At 41.0% G+C, this 15,780-nt stretch overlaps 1 protein-coding gene across 2 annotated transcripts in view; it reads left to right on the top strand.

The window, feature by feature from the left end:
• Positions 1-15,780, top strand: part of BICRAL (BICRA like chromatin remodeling complex associated protein) — a 60,295-nt gene that overhangs the window by 3,787 nt on the left and 40,728 nt on the right. For both annotated transcript variants that reach the window (XM_077337948.1, XM_077337956.1), the window contains exon 2: positions 12,842-12,890. In XM_077337948.1, the coding sequence (XP_077194063.1) occupies positions 12,847-12,890 (44 nt within the window). In that variant the 5' untranslated portion in view covers positions 12,842-12,846. The remainder of the gene's footprint in view (positions 1-12,841; positions 12,891-15,780) is intronic.

Raw genomic sequence — 15,780 nt, 5'->3', positions numbered from 1 at the left:
AACCTGGCATGCCAGATTAGAAGTCCGCACTCCTAACCACTACACCAAACTGGCACTCCTAACCACTACACCAAACTGGAAAAAATAGTAGAAAATATATTGGACTTGAGTTTCTTCTCAGTACAAGATAACATTTGAATATTTGAGAAGCGAAAATAGTGTTCTTTGCATAGAAAGAATATTTCTGAAGTTGAAGTATTTTGATAGACAAACTCTACCTTGTAACTAAAATTCCACACAGCCCCCACAGTTTTAAATATTCCCATAATCTCAAGATCAGGGATGTCTTCTCCATAGGTTACTTGCTCCAAGCTCAATGCTTTTGGGAAGTAGCATTGTGGTCCTTTTGTGCACCTCTGGGGATTTCATTGGTTTTTCTCCAGTCCTTCTCAAAACTGCTTTGCTCTGAAGTTTAGGAAAACAGCACAGTAAAGCCTGGAAAGTTGTGTGAGTGGGAAAATTTGGATTTTTGGCCCACATGGCAGCCATTTTCCTTGCCCTGCTGCCACCAGGGGCTTTTAATATTTTTATAAAATTAACTCTAGATACCACACACACACGATACTACAATATTGTGGCACCAATACCAATAGATCAATATAATGGTGTAGCAGTTTTTTCTAAATTCCCAGCTTTCATTTATTTAAAAGGTAATTCTTTATAAACAGAAAAGGGCAAGAAAAGGGTGTGGGTATACATTAAGTACTATGAAGTTGCTTACGACTTCTAACAACCCTATGAATTAATGTTCTCCAAAGTATCCTATTGTTAACAGCCCTGCTCAGGTCTTGCAAGCTGAGGGCTGTGGCTTCCTTGTTTGAATCAATAAAGCTCATGTTGGTGGAGTCTTCCAATTTTCCTAGCATTATTTTCTTTTCCAATTACTCTTGTCTTGTTGCAGTGACTCATAACGTGATGAAGGTGCAATAGCCTCAGTTTAGTCACTTTAGCTTCTAGGAAGAGTTCAGGCTTATCTCAACTCTTAAAAATCCTATGAGGAGTAAAGGAGCTAGAGACTTGCTTTTTAAAAATAAAAGCTGGACATTCAGAAAACCTCTGCAACAATATATCGGTATAATTATATTCTAGCTGATTTAAAAAAAAATAAGCCCTAGTGGCCAACAGGAGGGGTGGTGATCATTTATGTGGGATTGAAGTTCAGCTACTGTCCCCCCAGATGCCCTGTCGAGCCTGTTGGAGGTGGTGGTTGCTTGGGCGTTGCAGTTCAACTTTGGATTCTGCGGGACTTCAATGTTCATGTGGATTCGCTATCCCCGGGACTAGGCCCAGACCTGGGGTCATCAATGATGACGCTGGGGTTTTCGCAATTTGTTGCTGGCCTTTGTGTACTTGGTGTTCCCTCCACCAGGACCAACTCCCCCCTCCCCAGCTAACATTGCCTGGTGATACCTACTTAAACATCACAACAGCAAACAGAAGAGTCGAGGTGTTGGGGCTGTAGAGGATAAATGTGTTGCCACCATCCATGGCATCCATTGTATAGTTCTGTCAGCTGGATGATACAGTCTAGTCGGTAGTGTGGGGATATTATATTTTTATTGTTATGTTTTTATTGTAAACTTCCTCGAGTTGGCTGGTCCAAGAGTGGCAGTATATAAGTCCCATAAATAAATAAACAAACAAACAAATAAATAAATAAAACAAAACTAACTGAATAAATAAATAAGAAACTGGGGAAACCTGTCATGTAGAAGCTGCGTTGTTACAACTGCACCATCAACAGGAAAAGCACAAAATCCTATTCCTTTATGGAAGATACTGAGGTCTTTCAGGGTTTTATCTTTAGTACCTGATGCTCATAGTATTTAAAAATTGTGTTGGATTCAGGTAGCTTTTCCATTGGTAAAAATGAGGGGTGGTTCTCTTTACCAAAAAGGCTGCACTGGAGATCGTGGGATCTGGATGAACAAAAGCCATGTGGGATGGAGGCTATAGGAAGGTGGGAAATGAGGTGAGAGTAAGTGAAAAGTTGGATCCAACCCACACATTCAGACCAACATGCTGATTCCATAATTATTCTGATCTCAGCACCTGTGTTTTGGCTTTTGAAAAGGTTTATGAAAATCTTTTTCTACCTCTATATGCCCTCCTCCAGTAAGTTAGAAAAGGAAATGATAAATCAAAACAATTGTTATGGAACACAATGACGTTTAAATGTCTTGGTGTAGCTGTTCAGTCACTGTCTATTTAAATTGAAATAATATCTAAATTAAGTAGAATTGTAGTGATCAGTAAAGCCTGGAAGCAGAATCCTAAGTAGAGTTGCACCCTTCTAAATCCTTTGAAGTCAATGTTCATAGAAGGATATAACTCTTTTAGGATTACTCAGAAGCTTTTACCTGTGTAGTGCTTGTTTACAACACAGACAGACATCATGGCCTTTGTATGACATTCCTGTGTATTTGGAGGAGCAACCTGTAAACACACTTCCTTGAAAGTTCTGTGGGTTTCATTTTTTGTAAATTATTTGGTTTAAAATTGCAGCTTTCAAGGTTGTTATTGTTGTTATGTGCGAAGTTGTGTCCGACCCATCGCGACCCCATGGACAATGATCCTCCAGGCCTTCCTGTCCTCTACCATTCCCCAGAGTCCATTTAAGTTTGCACCTACTGCTTAAGTGACTCCATCCAGCCATCTCATTCTCTGTCGTCCCCTTCTTCTTTTGCCCTCAATCGTTCCCAGCATTAGGCTCTTCTCCAGGGAGTCCTTTCTTCTCATGAGGTGGCCAAAGTATTTGAATTTCATCTTCAGGATCTAGCCTTCTAAGGAGCAGTCTGGGCTGATCTCCTCTAGGACTGACCGGTTTGTGCGCCTTGTAGTCGCAGGAATCTTCTCCAGCACCAGAGTTCAAAAGCCTCAATTCTTTGACGCTCGGCCTTCCTTATGGTCCAACTTTCGCAGCCATACATTGCAACTGGGAATACCATAGCCTTGACTAAATGCACTTTTGTTGGCAGGGTGATGTCTCTGCTTTTTAGGATGCTGTCCAGATTTGCCATAGCTTTCCTCCCCAGGAGCAAGCATCTTTAAATTTCTTTGCTGCAGTCCCCATCTGCAGTGATCTTGCAGCCCAGGAAAATAAAATCTGTCACTATCTCCATTTCTTCCCCATCTATTTGCCAGGAATTGAGAGGGCCAGATGTCATGATCTTTGTTTTCTTGATGTTGAGTTTCAAGTCAACTTTTGCACTCTCCTCCTTCACCCGCATCAACAGGCTCTTTAATTCCTCTTCATTTTCTGCCAATAGAGTGGTATCATCTGTATATCTGAGGTTGTTGATATTTCTCCCTGCAATCTTGATTCCAATTTGTGACTCCTCTAATCCCGCCTTTCTCATGATGTGCTCCGCATACAAATTAAATAGGCAAGGCGACAGTATACAGCCTTGCCGAACTCCTTTCTCAATTTTGAACCAATCAGTGATTCCATGTTCAGTTCTCACTGTTGCTTCTTGACATGCATATAAATTTCTCAAGAGACAAATAAGATGCTCTGGTATTCCCATCTCTTTAAGAACTTGCCACAATTTGTTGTGCTCCACACAATCAAAGGCTTTAGCATAGTCAATGAAGCAGAAGTAGATGTTCTTCTGGAACTCCATAGCTTTCTCCATGATCCAGCATTTGTTGGCAATTTGATCTCTAGTTCCTCTGCCTCTTTGAAATCCTGCCTGTACTTCTGGAAGTTCTTGGTCCACATATTGCTGGAGCCTAGCTTGTAGGATTTTGAGCATAATTTTGCTAGCATGAGAAATGAGTGCAATGGTGCGGTAGTTTGAACATTCTTTGGCATTGCCCTTCTTTGGGATTGGAATGTAAACTGACCTTTTCCAATCCTGTGGCCATTGTTGAGTTTTCCAAATTTGCTGTCATATTGACTGTAGCACTTTTACTGCATCGTCTTTTAAGATTTTGAATAGTTCAACTGGAATGCTGTAACCACCACTAGCTTTATTGTTGCTCAGACGTCCTAAGGCCCATTTGACTTCACATTCCAGGATGTCTGGCTCCAGATCAGTAACTACCCCATTGTGGTCATCAAGGATGTTAAGCTCGCTCTTGTATAGTTCTTCTGTATAGTTTTGCCACCTTTTTAAAATCTCTTCTGCTTCTGTGAGGTCCCTACCATTTTGGTCCCTTATCATACCCATCTTTGCATGAAACGTTCTCTTCATATCTCCAATTTTCTTGAAAAGATCTCAGGTCCTCCCCATTCTATTGTTTTCTTCTATTAGTTTGCACTGTTCGTTTAAGAAGGCATTCTTATCTCATCTAGCTTTTCTCTCGAGTTCTGCATTCAATTGGGTGTATCTTTCTCTTTCTCCCTTGCCTTTCACTTCCCTTCTCTCCTTAGCTATTTGTAAAGCTTCCTCAAACAGCCGTTTTGATTTCTTGCATTTCTGTTTCTTTGGGATGGTTTTAGTTGCTACCTCTTGTCCAATGTTGCGAACCTCCGTCCATAGTTCTTCAGGCACTCTGTCTATCAGATCTAATTCCTTAAATCTATTTGTCACCTCTACTGTATATTCGTCGGGGATATGATTTAGTTCATACCTGAGTGGCGTAGTGCTTTTCCCTACTTTCTTCAATTTAAGCCTAAATTTTGCAACAAGAAGCTGATGATCTGAACCACAATCAGCTCCTGCTCTTGTTTTTATTGACTGTATAGAACTTTTCCATCTTTGGCTGCAGAGCACATAGTCAATCTGATTTCTGTGTTGACCGTCTGGTGATGTCCATGTGTAGAGTCGTCTCTTGGGTTGTTGGAAAAGAGTGTTTGCTATGACCATTGTATTCTCTTGACAAAATTCTACCAGCCTGTGCCCTGCTTCATTTTGTACTCCAAAGCCAAACTTGCCTGTTATCCCAGTTATCTTTTGGCTTCCTACTTTAGCATTCCAATCCCCCATGATGATAAGCACATCATTTTTTGGTGTTGCTTCTAGAAGGTGTTGTAGGGCTTCATAGAAGTGATCAACTTCATCCTCTTCAGCAGCAGTGGTTGGGGCATAGACCTGGATTACTGTGATGTTGAATGGTTTGCTTTGGATTCGAACTGAGATCATTCTGTCATTTTGGGGATTGTATCCCAAAACGGTAATGACTGGGGAAGGCACTGGCAAACCACCCCGTATTGAGTCTGCCATGAAAACGCTAGAGGGCGTCACCCCAAGGGTCAGACATGACTCGGTGCTTGCACAGGGGATACCTTTACCTTTACCTTTACCTATCCCAAGACTGCTTTTCCTACTCTCTTATTGATTATGAAGGCTACTCCATTTCTTTTGCTGTGGATTTTTGTCCACAGTAGTATACCTGATGGTCATCTGAATTAAATTTACCCATTCCTGTCCATTTTTGTTCACTGATTCCTAAAATATCAATGTTCAGTCTTGTCATATCTTGTTTAACCACGTCCAGCTTGCTTTGATTCATGGATCTGACGTTCCAGGTTCCTATGGAATAAAAATCTTTACAGCATCGGACTGTCTTTTCGCCACCAGTTACTTCCACAACTGAGCGTCCTTTCGGCTTTGGCCCAGTCGCTTCATTCATTCTGGCGCTACTCGTACTAGCCGTCTGCTCATCCCCAGTAGCATATTGGACACCTTCCGACCTGAGGGGCTCATCTTCCGGTGTCATATTGTTTTGCCTTTTGAACTTTTCATGGCAAAGATACTGGAATGGTTTGCCATTTCCTTCTCCAGTGGATCACCTTTTGTCAGAGCTCTCAGCTATGACCTGTCTGTCTTGGGTGGCCCTGCACCGCATAGCTCATAGCTTCACTGAGCTACACAAGCCCCCTTGCCACGGCAAGGCAGCGATACTTGAAGGGGGCTTTCAAGGTAGATTGATGGAAAATCATTTATGTTTTAACTGTTTTAGGAATGGCCACACCAACAAAGTCTTCAGTGATCAAAATATTTTTACTTTAGCAAGTGGTGTAATTGTTAACCTAGAAATCTGTAACTAGGATTAATTTATATTATGGCTTTGAAAAATCATATGAATTGGCTGTTAGCAATGGCCTAAAACACCATTTAGCCTATGAGAATTGAAGTGAATCAATGTATTGATGCAAGTTAAGATTCCAGCTCTGAACAGAAATAGAAATGTGGAGCGTATACAAACTTCCCAGTTCTTTAATGGCCTGGTGAACTCACAGGCCATTTCTGCACGAGGAAAATGTTCCTGGACAGCATTTGCATGTTGGTGGCATATAAAGCCCCTTCCACTTGATGTCATCAACATCCCGAGGCTGTCCAGTAGCCGGGTCACAATTTGGCCATTTTTTAGCTGTGATTTCAGGAATCCAGAAATCTGTATTTACCACCCTAAATTGTGGAAACCATTGGTGGGCAACCAGAGATAAGATGGTATGGAGTGGGAAATGTGCGATAGTCTCAGCAGCTTTATCCTATCCTCCCCTCTTAATTTACTGCTCTGAATATTTTTTTTTAATGGTGCCATCTGTGTTGCAGCATGACTGCAAACCTATATTGTCAAAGGTGAAATAAAATCTTTAAGGTGTCCACGGTCTGTTTGGGATCAGGCAGGCAATACATTACCCCTTTTCTGTTTTCTAGAGATGGGGAATGAGCTGGGAAAGAGAGATGGGAAATGGGTGATCTCGCTGCCTTCTCCCAATCATACAGGGGTCTGTATGTTTTAAAGCCAGCACCTTGTTTTAAAGCCATCCACTAGCACAAAATGTATTTTCGGGCTCCAGTTATCAAGTTCGGGGGCTTAGAAATCCACCCAGACTTAAATAAAGTGAAAAAGAACAAGAATTCAAAAAAAGGGGAGGGGGCAATGCTGTATCATTCTGCTGTTTCTCCATAGCAACAGGCCATTGTTGAGTTCTGTTAAAAATACACATGTGTTGTGGCATTACAGCATAGCAACATGGGAGTGCCTTTTTTCTGTTTTAAAAAAACAAATAATTTCGAGGCTGGGGCGGGGGATTTCAGTCCAGGAGAGAACTGTTGTGTTGTGACTGATGGCTTGCTGTGATTGACAAGCTAAGGAGTGGAGGGAGAAGTTTGTGTTGCTTTCCCTTTCAGCTTCGTCAGGAGGCAAAAAGCTGCAACAGGGCAAAGGGAAAATATGGGAGGGGTCTCTCCGTGAGAAGGGCTGCAAACGCGAGATTTACCACCCTGCATTTGTAAGCAGGAAGCCACTTGCGTTTTACCCCTCTGGCTACACTTCATATGTCCACATGAGGGGAGGGAGGAAGAAAAAATGTGCCTTGTGGAGTATACCTAAGTTTACACTGGGAATGGGGAGTATTGAAAATATTTTTACAATCTTTATCTTCAAAACACCATAGTAAGTACATGGTGACCTGTCCAAGGTCATCTGGTAAGTCCAAGGTTAATGCTTTCTTCTGTGCTGTGACGAGAGAATTGATTTTTTGCAGTTTTTACTGTTCTGGGGAAGGGAATAGCATTTACATTTCATAAAATACTTTCTCTATTGGCTTTTAATGTAAGCTTGCCAGTGGTTACTGATATCAGTACTTTTAGAGTAAAAAGATAACATTTTTATTTGAAATGGCCATAACAATCATTATAATGATTGTAATATCCTTAACATGCCTGCGGCGCCGTGGGTGCCGCGGACTAAATAAAGCGCTAAGCGCTTTGTGGGAGGAGTTAGGGCGGGATTAGTCCATGATGAGGAAGGGGCCTGATTGGCCCCTTCCTCTGGACAGACCATCGGCCGGGCCAATCGCGCCTGCCGATTGGCCCGGCCGATTCCCGCCCTTCCGACAAGGACCTGTGAGGACCTGTGTTTCCACTGGCAGCTCATTCCACCAGGCTGGAGACTGGGCTGAAAAAGCCCTAGCTTTGGTTGAGATCAGGTGCACCTCTTTAGAGCAGGGGATCAGCATATTGGAATTTGCTGAAGGAAGCACTCTTCAGGGATGTGTGTCTATATATGGAGGGGGGGGGGGTCCCTCAGGTACACTAGTCCCAGACCATGTAAGGTCTTGAAAGTTAGACCCAGTTCCTTAAACTTGATCCAGAACTCAATCAGCAACATGTGCAGCTGCCAGAGAACAGGTGGGATATGAGTTCTCAAGGGGTCCTTTCACAGAACAGCAGAAACTGAATGTTTCTGGGGGGTGGGGTGAGGGACAAGTGTTCAGCAGAAAACTAAGCCGCATAAATTGGGTAACATGGGCATGATTTGGTAGTTGGAGGAACAAGAGATAGACCTGGAGTACAGTTGCCAATAGGTTTGGAGAAAAGTGTCTGTCCCCTTTATAATAGATATTTCATATGTGAAAACAGACAGCTGAAGCTTTTCATGCCATGGAAGTAAATAATACTGCCAAATACCATCCCATTTAACTTATATTAAAGTGACAGGACACTTTCTTCAAGCAGTTGGCAATCCTAACCAAAAGACAACAAGAGTAGGAGATACAGAGTTAAGAAAGAAGGAGCTGAAGAACAAACTCATTTTCTTTGACAAGTTGCTCACCAGACTGGGTTTGGCACTTTTTTTCTGGCAAGGTTCCTATGTCTTTTAAAATTGTATTTACAATAAAGAACAAACAAGCAGGTGAAGTGTAACAGAAAATGTTTCTCCTGCTTCTTTATATCAGGCTGCTAAAGGCAAAACAAGAAGTTAACTATAAGCTAGTTAGAGTCCAATAGTACCTTAGAGACAAGATTTTTGGGGTATGAGCTTTTGTGAGTCATCAGATATTAGTTGTAATGGAGATCTCAAAGCCCTCTGAGTTAGAACATGGGAGGGTGTTCCAAAGAAAGAATTTGGGATACAGAGGTACAATGCATTAAGTAGTGTTATGCATATTTTACCTCTACACATCCTGAGTTCCATCTTTGCCACACCCGCCCACCTTCAGACTGCGATATCAAGACTCAAAGATCCCCATTCCAACTTGTATCTGATGAAGGGAGCCTTGACTCTTGAATGCTCCCTGAAAATCTTGTTGTTCTCTAAGGTGCTGCTGGACTCAAATCCAGCTGTCATTCTGCAGACCAATACGACTATCCTCTAAAAGTATCTTCAGGGTTGAACCATAAAGTTGCCTTGCCCAAACCGAAGAGGACTTTTGTAGGTATGAGATTTGTTGAAGGGAAAATTTCACTACAGATTTTGTTTCCTGTTACTGCAACTCTGGCTAGAATAGCTGTATCTAGCACAAACCTCAGTTCTGTGCAAATGTTCATGCTGAAGATCTATCTAGGTCTAAACTTGGAAAACCCTAGAAGGTAGAAAGACCCAAGAAGTAATAAGATGATTAGAACTAACCAGCAAAATCTGCTGTTGTGGGAAGAATTTAAAGCAAACCCTGGCCCTCACCAAGTTTGGACCTCTGCGTATGGCTGTGTATGTGAGGCGTAAGTGACCTTTTTGGTCTTCAGTGGAACCAGATGGGCTTTGCCTTCTTGTCTATGTTAGTGGCAGAAGCTTTACATCTCTATTGGTGACCAACATAGGCAGCAGGAGGAAGGACTCTGACACAGGCCTCACTGCCAGGATTGCTTCCATAGAAAGGATGCTTTAACTTACTGTGGTAATGTGTACATCAGGGTCTCCAACCTTTTTGAGTCTGCGGGCACCTTTGCAATTCCAAAATAGCATGATAGGGCACAGACACAAAATGGCTGCAGCAGGAAGTGGAGCTGGCCATAAAAGCTGCCACAGCTTTCTTTCAGTCACACAGTGAAGATCTTTGTGTTGTGGTACAAGTTACTGCCAAAGCAATTAAAAACATTCTGCATAGTCAATCTAATCTCTCGTCATGAGTCAGAAGCCTTGCTAGGCAGAAGCTGCACCTGGCCATGTCCACTTTATAAAAACAAAAACATTTGGCAGGCACCAGGAAAAGTGTTAATGGGCACCCTGTTAGTTTACATAATGTAATGGTAGTTCAAATAGCTATTTGCATGGTGTCATCGTTCAAATGTTCTTTCATTTTATATGCCTACCAGATTACTATTTGAGCAGATAAAACACACATTCTGCCTATTTTTTTTACTGTCTCTTTCATCCTGGGCTCTGACAAGGGTGATCTAGAGTAGGGTTCTCAAACAGGTAGCTTGTTGGCTGCTGCAGAGTAGACTAGTGATCACTGTCTTGGCATCCATTTACACCATAGTACCCATCAATGTGTTTTCTGATGCCTGTTTGCTTCTTCAACAAACCACTTCCCTGAAACAAAGAGCTTAGCTTTCCTTCACTTCACTAGACTGGGAAGTGCTTCAGGAGAGCCATGTAGACATGACTTTTATGTCTGCTGGAGCACACATTTAGAAACAGCTTCCTTCATCACAGGATGGTGCTTGCCTGTGAATTTCCCAACATTTTGTGTTTGGCCCCTGCCCCTATAGCCGTCGTTTTGTAGTGGTATCCATGTTGTTTTCAAAAATTCTTCTAGTCTCAGAGGGTTAACAAGGTTGGGATCCTTGCCTTGATACACCAGGGAACTGCCCTAAGCTTCTTTTAAAAAAGAGATTGTATTTAATTAAAATACAATTAATTAAATTTAATTTAAAAGAATATTAGTTCTTCCATCTTCTAGTCTTTTGTTAATTATTCCAGTGAATTGTATTTAGCACTGAAACATGTACACTGAGATTTTGGTTAATATTTTTGACCTGTAGAGTACCAAGCATGGAGATTGCAGCTAGCTACTCTTGGGTTCTGCTCGGACATAATGGGTGAAACTGGTATATTCTTGCTATGGTTAGTTCGTGAAACTAACTGGTATGCACCTCATAGATGATGGCTGTGTTCAGACATTACACAAAAATATTTTAACTAGTTTGTGGTACCAGGATTTGGCCTGCAGATAGTCATTTAAACTGTTAATGTGCAATTATTGAATTTACTAGTAATCAAGCCTGCTGTAATCAAAATACAGCGGGCGCTAGGTTAGGGAGCCTCCGGCAGCCGCGCACAGCGCGGCTGGCGGGGGCTCCCTGGCCGGCGGCCTGACGTGTCGGAGGCGCTTTGCGCCTCCCGACACGTCATGCCGCCGGCAAGGGAGCAACTGCTCCCTTTTCGCCTCCCTTTGCTCCCTTTTCGGGAATTGCTCCCTTTTCACCAGGGCGGGAATCAGAGAGGGCAATGGTCTGTCCAGAGGAAAGGGCCAATCGGCACCCTTCCTCATCCTGGACAGAGCCCGCCCTAAGTCCTCCCCCAAAGCCCTCACGGCTTTATTTAATCCGCGGTGCCCAGGGCGGTGCGGGCGGGGTTCGGATATTGTACTGTCACACAATTCATGTTCCTTGTAAACTGCTCTGAGCCACAAGGAGAGAGGTATATAAATGCAAATTAAAAAAAAATACATCCTGATGTGAATTAACAAAAGTTGGTTTCATCACCTTTGCATTCCCCCCTCCCCCAGATACCCTGTTAGTATCCTGGCCTGTACCGTGTCAAGAGCGGCAATGAGGAATAAGCTAGGATTATGCCAAAAAATACACATCCTTACATCATGTAAAACCATAGTTAAGACTAACTGTAGTTGCTAAACCAACTTCAAATGATGTTTTCAGGTTATAGTTTGACAAACAGAACATTTTAAATATTTGTCTACCAACCATTGTTAGTACCATGTACTAAATTCAGACTAACTATACTTAATTTAATTTTATGTGATAGTGTCTGAATTGAATGGACAACTCAGACCTTTGTCTCAATAAATGACAGCCTAGGAGCCTTAGATGCTGAGCAGTAGAAGAATATAAATATTAAAATACAAGTATTTATTCAATTGATGTGCACATTTAAAAATTTTAAAACATCAACATTAGTCTCACACTTTTGCACAAATCTAGAGCATGTTGACACACAGATAAATGACCTAAAAGAAAACAAAAACAAAAATCAAGCATGTTTTAACCCCTCTTGGGGTCTTCTTCAGTTGTCGAATATTTAAATACACTCGTTAATACATCAACTTCAGTCCTTGGTTTAAGAGTCAGGTTTGATGGACCTCTGCTTACGGTTTAAAGCTATATTCAAGTGGCTAGCTATGTTGGTCTGAAGTAGCAGAACAGTGTTTGAGTCCAATGGCATCTTTAAAACCAATGAAGTTTTATTCAAGGTGTCAGCTTTCGTGTGTACAACACACTTTATCAGAGGAAGTGGCACTGGACTCAAACTTTGTTCAGTTTAAGCATTAGAATAACAGAACTAATGTAGTATGGTTGTAAGAACCATGAGTTATGAAAAGGTATACATTACTGAAATTTATGTTAGCCATGGATGTCCTGGGACCAGTCACTGCTGCTTAGTGACTCCCATCTGTAACATGTACAAAATAATGCTGGCCTATTTGACAAGTTATACTAAATACACGAGAACACAAAAGACTTAGAAGCAGTTTCCTGGCAGTAATCAGCATTGAAGTAGGATTATTGTTAAGACTAAATTACTTATAGTCAGATCCAAGTAGCATGTTTATTTGGAAGTAAGTTTCAATGAGTTGAAATGTATTTGGGATTACAGTTTTCAGTCTGAAGTAACTGTAAAAGCCCCATCTTATATAATGGGTTGGATTCAACCGGACTTTTTACTGAATCTTGCCAAATTCCTCTTCATATTACAATCTTAGTTCCACATGGCTTTTGTACACGCTGGTTCTGTGATCTCCATCATAACCTTTTTTTGGTGATCAAAGAGGACCTCTGCTTTTTCACCAGCAGAAAAGCTATTTAATAAAACAATTCATAGAATTATTTATTATGGAAAAATAGTCTCTTAATTTTGTTGTTCTGGAAAGAATTATAAAATCAATTTGTGTTACAATATGAGTGCTTTGCTTTTTCCTTAGTTGTCATGGATGATGATGATGATGAGTCCTGTCTCTTTGATCTTATTGGGTAAGTTTGTTATTAGATATTATTGCAGAGGAGTAATGCAAAATTCACAGTGCAGAAATAACATTACAAATAAATAATCAACTTGTTTAAAAACTATAACTGTACTCCTTTGAAAACTTACTTTGGAGGAAGTCATGCTCAGCAGGACTTATTTTTGAGTAAACATGCTTAAGATCACACTGTGCTGTTTTTTATTATATGTTTTTGTTGTGTTGCATCTAGTGTATATAAATTAAATGAATACATAATTTAAGTGAAATTACTTTTTAAAGTAATTTGAAAGGGGGATGATACAGAATGAGGTGGCTGGATGGAGTCACTGAAGCAGTTGGTGTAAACTTAAATGGACTTTGTGGAATGGTAGAAGACAGGAAGGCCTAGAGGATCATTGCCCATGGGGTCGTGATGGGTCAGACACGACTTCGCACCTAACAACAACAACAACTTTTCAAAATGATTTTTTGATTTATTAATACTTTTATAAATATCCTTTTCACTCTAGCACACAAAATATTTACAAGATTGTAATAAATAATACATTTCTTATCTTAAAAGAAAATACAAAAACAGCAAGTTAAAATTAACACTCCTCCCCAATGAATAGGAACATTTTTAGTTGACAAAGGAAGGCAGTCAGTATGGAGATTTCCCTGACAAAAGCTGCTTGCTTTCATGATAGCAGTCAAGCAGGGGCCCCACAGACAGTATATATGTGGATATAACCATGACATTGATGGCAGCTACAACCAGACAAGGCCTGCTGTAACTGGAGCCAGGAAGTATGTGTGTGTGGGGGGGGAGGGGGCAAGGTTATAGTATCAGAGAGGGTGCTTCCATGAAACATACTCCTGATGGTGAATTGAAGATAAGGATTTGCTGAAGGTGAGGGAATAAGGACATTAGATACCCATTGAAATGATTTTCTTTCTCTTTTGGTGCACCAAGCCACAAGTTAAAAATGGGTGGAGGTAGGGTGTAGAGAAAACACACTGGCTAGAAGAGGAGCATGTATTATTATACAGATTGATATTTGGAATAGACAAAACAAGATATGATGTACAAAATCATTGGAACTTCTATTATGCAATGTCCTAGATGATATATAAAAATAAGCTTGGGATACATTGGTGGTTGGTAATGTCTTATGGTATCTCTCAGAAATGTATTGAGAGCTCTATAAATTAGAATAATAGAATAATAGAGTTGGAAGGAACCTCATGGCTCATCTAGTCCAGCCCCCTGCACTATGCAGGACACTCACATCCCAATTGCTCATCTACTGTAACCTGCCACCCCTTTGCCTTCACAGAATCAGTCTCTCCATCAGATGGCTCTGTTTAAAAATTTCCAAAGATGGAGAACCCACCACTTCTGGAGGAAGCCTGTTCCACTGAGAAACCGCTCTGTCAGGAACTTCTTCCGGATGTTGAGATGGAATCTCTTTTGAATTAATTTCATCCCATTCGTTCTGGTCTACCCCTCTGGGGCAAGAGAGAACAATTCTCCTCCATCCCCCTTATGGCACTCTTTTAAATACTTGAAGATGGTTATCAGATTCCCTCTCTAGGCTAAACAGACCAAGCTCCCCCAACCTTTCTTCATATGTCTTGGTCTCCAAACCTCTCACCATCATTGTTGCCCTCCTCCGGACACGTTCCAGTTTGTCAATATCTCTCTTCAACTGGGGTGCCCAAAACTGAACCCAGTACTCCAAGTGAGGCCGAACCAGAGCAGAGTAAACTGGTACCATCACCTCCTGTGATCTGGACACGATACTCTGTTTGATACAGCCCAAAATCCCATTTGCCTTTTTAGCCACTGAGTCACACTGCTGACTCATGTTCAATGTATGGTCTACTAAGACTCCTAGATCCTTTTCACACATGCTACTGCCAAGACAAGTCTCCTCCATCTTATATTGGTGTGTTTGGTTTTTCCTACCTAAATTCAGAACGTTACAATTGTCCCTATTGAACTTCATTTTATTCAATTTAGCCCACTTCTCGAGCCTATCAAGATCATCCTATATTCTGTTGCTGTCTTCAATTGTGTTTGCTACCCCTCCCAGTTTAGTATCGTCTGCAAATGTAATAAGTATTCCCTCTAATCCCTCATCCAAATCATTTATAAATATGGAGACCCAGGTTCAATTCTTCATTCAGACAGGAAGTACACTGGTTGACCTTTGAAAATTGAAAAAAGAAACGATGGTAGTTACCTCTCCACACCCTTCTCACCCACTAAGGTACATTTTCCCTCCAAAAAAGAAAAGTTGTTCCTTCAGAAACTGAGCTGCCTTTGTAGCTTAGTTTCTTTTTCATAATATTGTTCCACCCTGTCACAGTTCAATCCATTTGGCTTTATTTATCGCTGGAACCTTTTGAGAAGGTGTAGAACTATAAAATCTATGAAACCTTATTTAACCTAATTTACATCCCTTGGGTTTATTATGCTGCCTACCATACCCCACCTTTTTGTGAATTCCATGGTGCTATTTTAAAAGTAATCCAACCTGAGCCTCTGGATGTAGAGGCTCAGAAGTACAATAGAAGTACAATAATAAATAAACAGATAAACCATGTTTTGGGATAAATACAATAAGGAAACCTCTCAATTTAAAAAGAACTTTAACATTGGTAAGAAACTGATTCCTCTAATCCAACTACCCTTTCTTTCTTTGAAAATAAAATCTTGAGTTTGCTAGTAAAAATGCCTCAGTGCCATTCTGACTAAGGGTTTTAGAGAAAAGATGAATCTTATTCATTTTATAGATCTTATTCAGATATAACATCATTTTATAGATCTTATTCAGAGGCCTCAACCATAGCCCCAGTGGAACAACTCTGTCTTGCATGCCTTGTAGAATTATTTAAGATCCCACAGGGCCCTG

The sequence above is a fragment of the Paroedura picta genome, chromosome 1 (assembly GCF_049243985.1).
Source record: "Paroedura picta isolate Pp20150507F chromosome 1, Ppicta_v3.0, whole genome shotgun sequence".
NCBI lineage: Eukaryota > Metazoa > Chordata > Lepidosauria > Squamata > Gekkonidae > Paroedura > Paroedura picta.
This window is presented reverse-complemented; position numbering and strand designations above follow the sequence as displayed.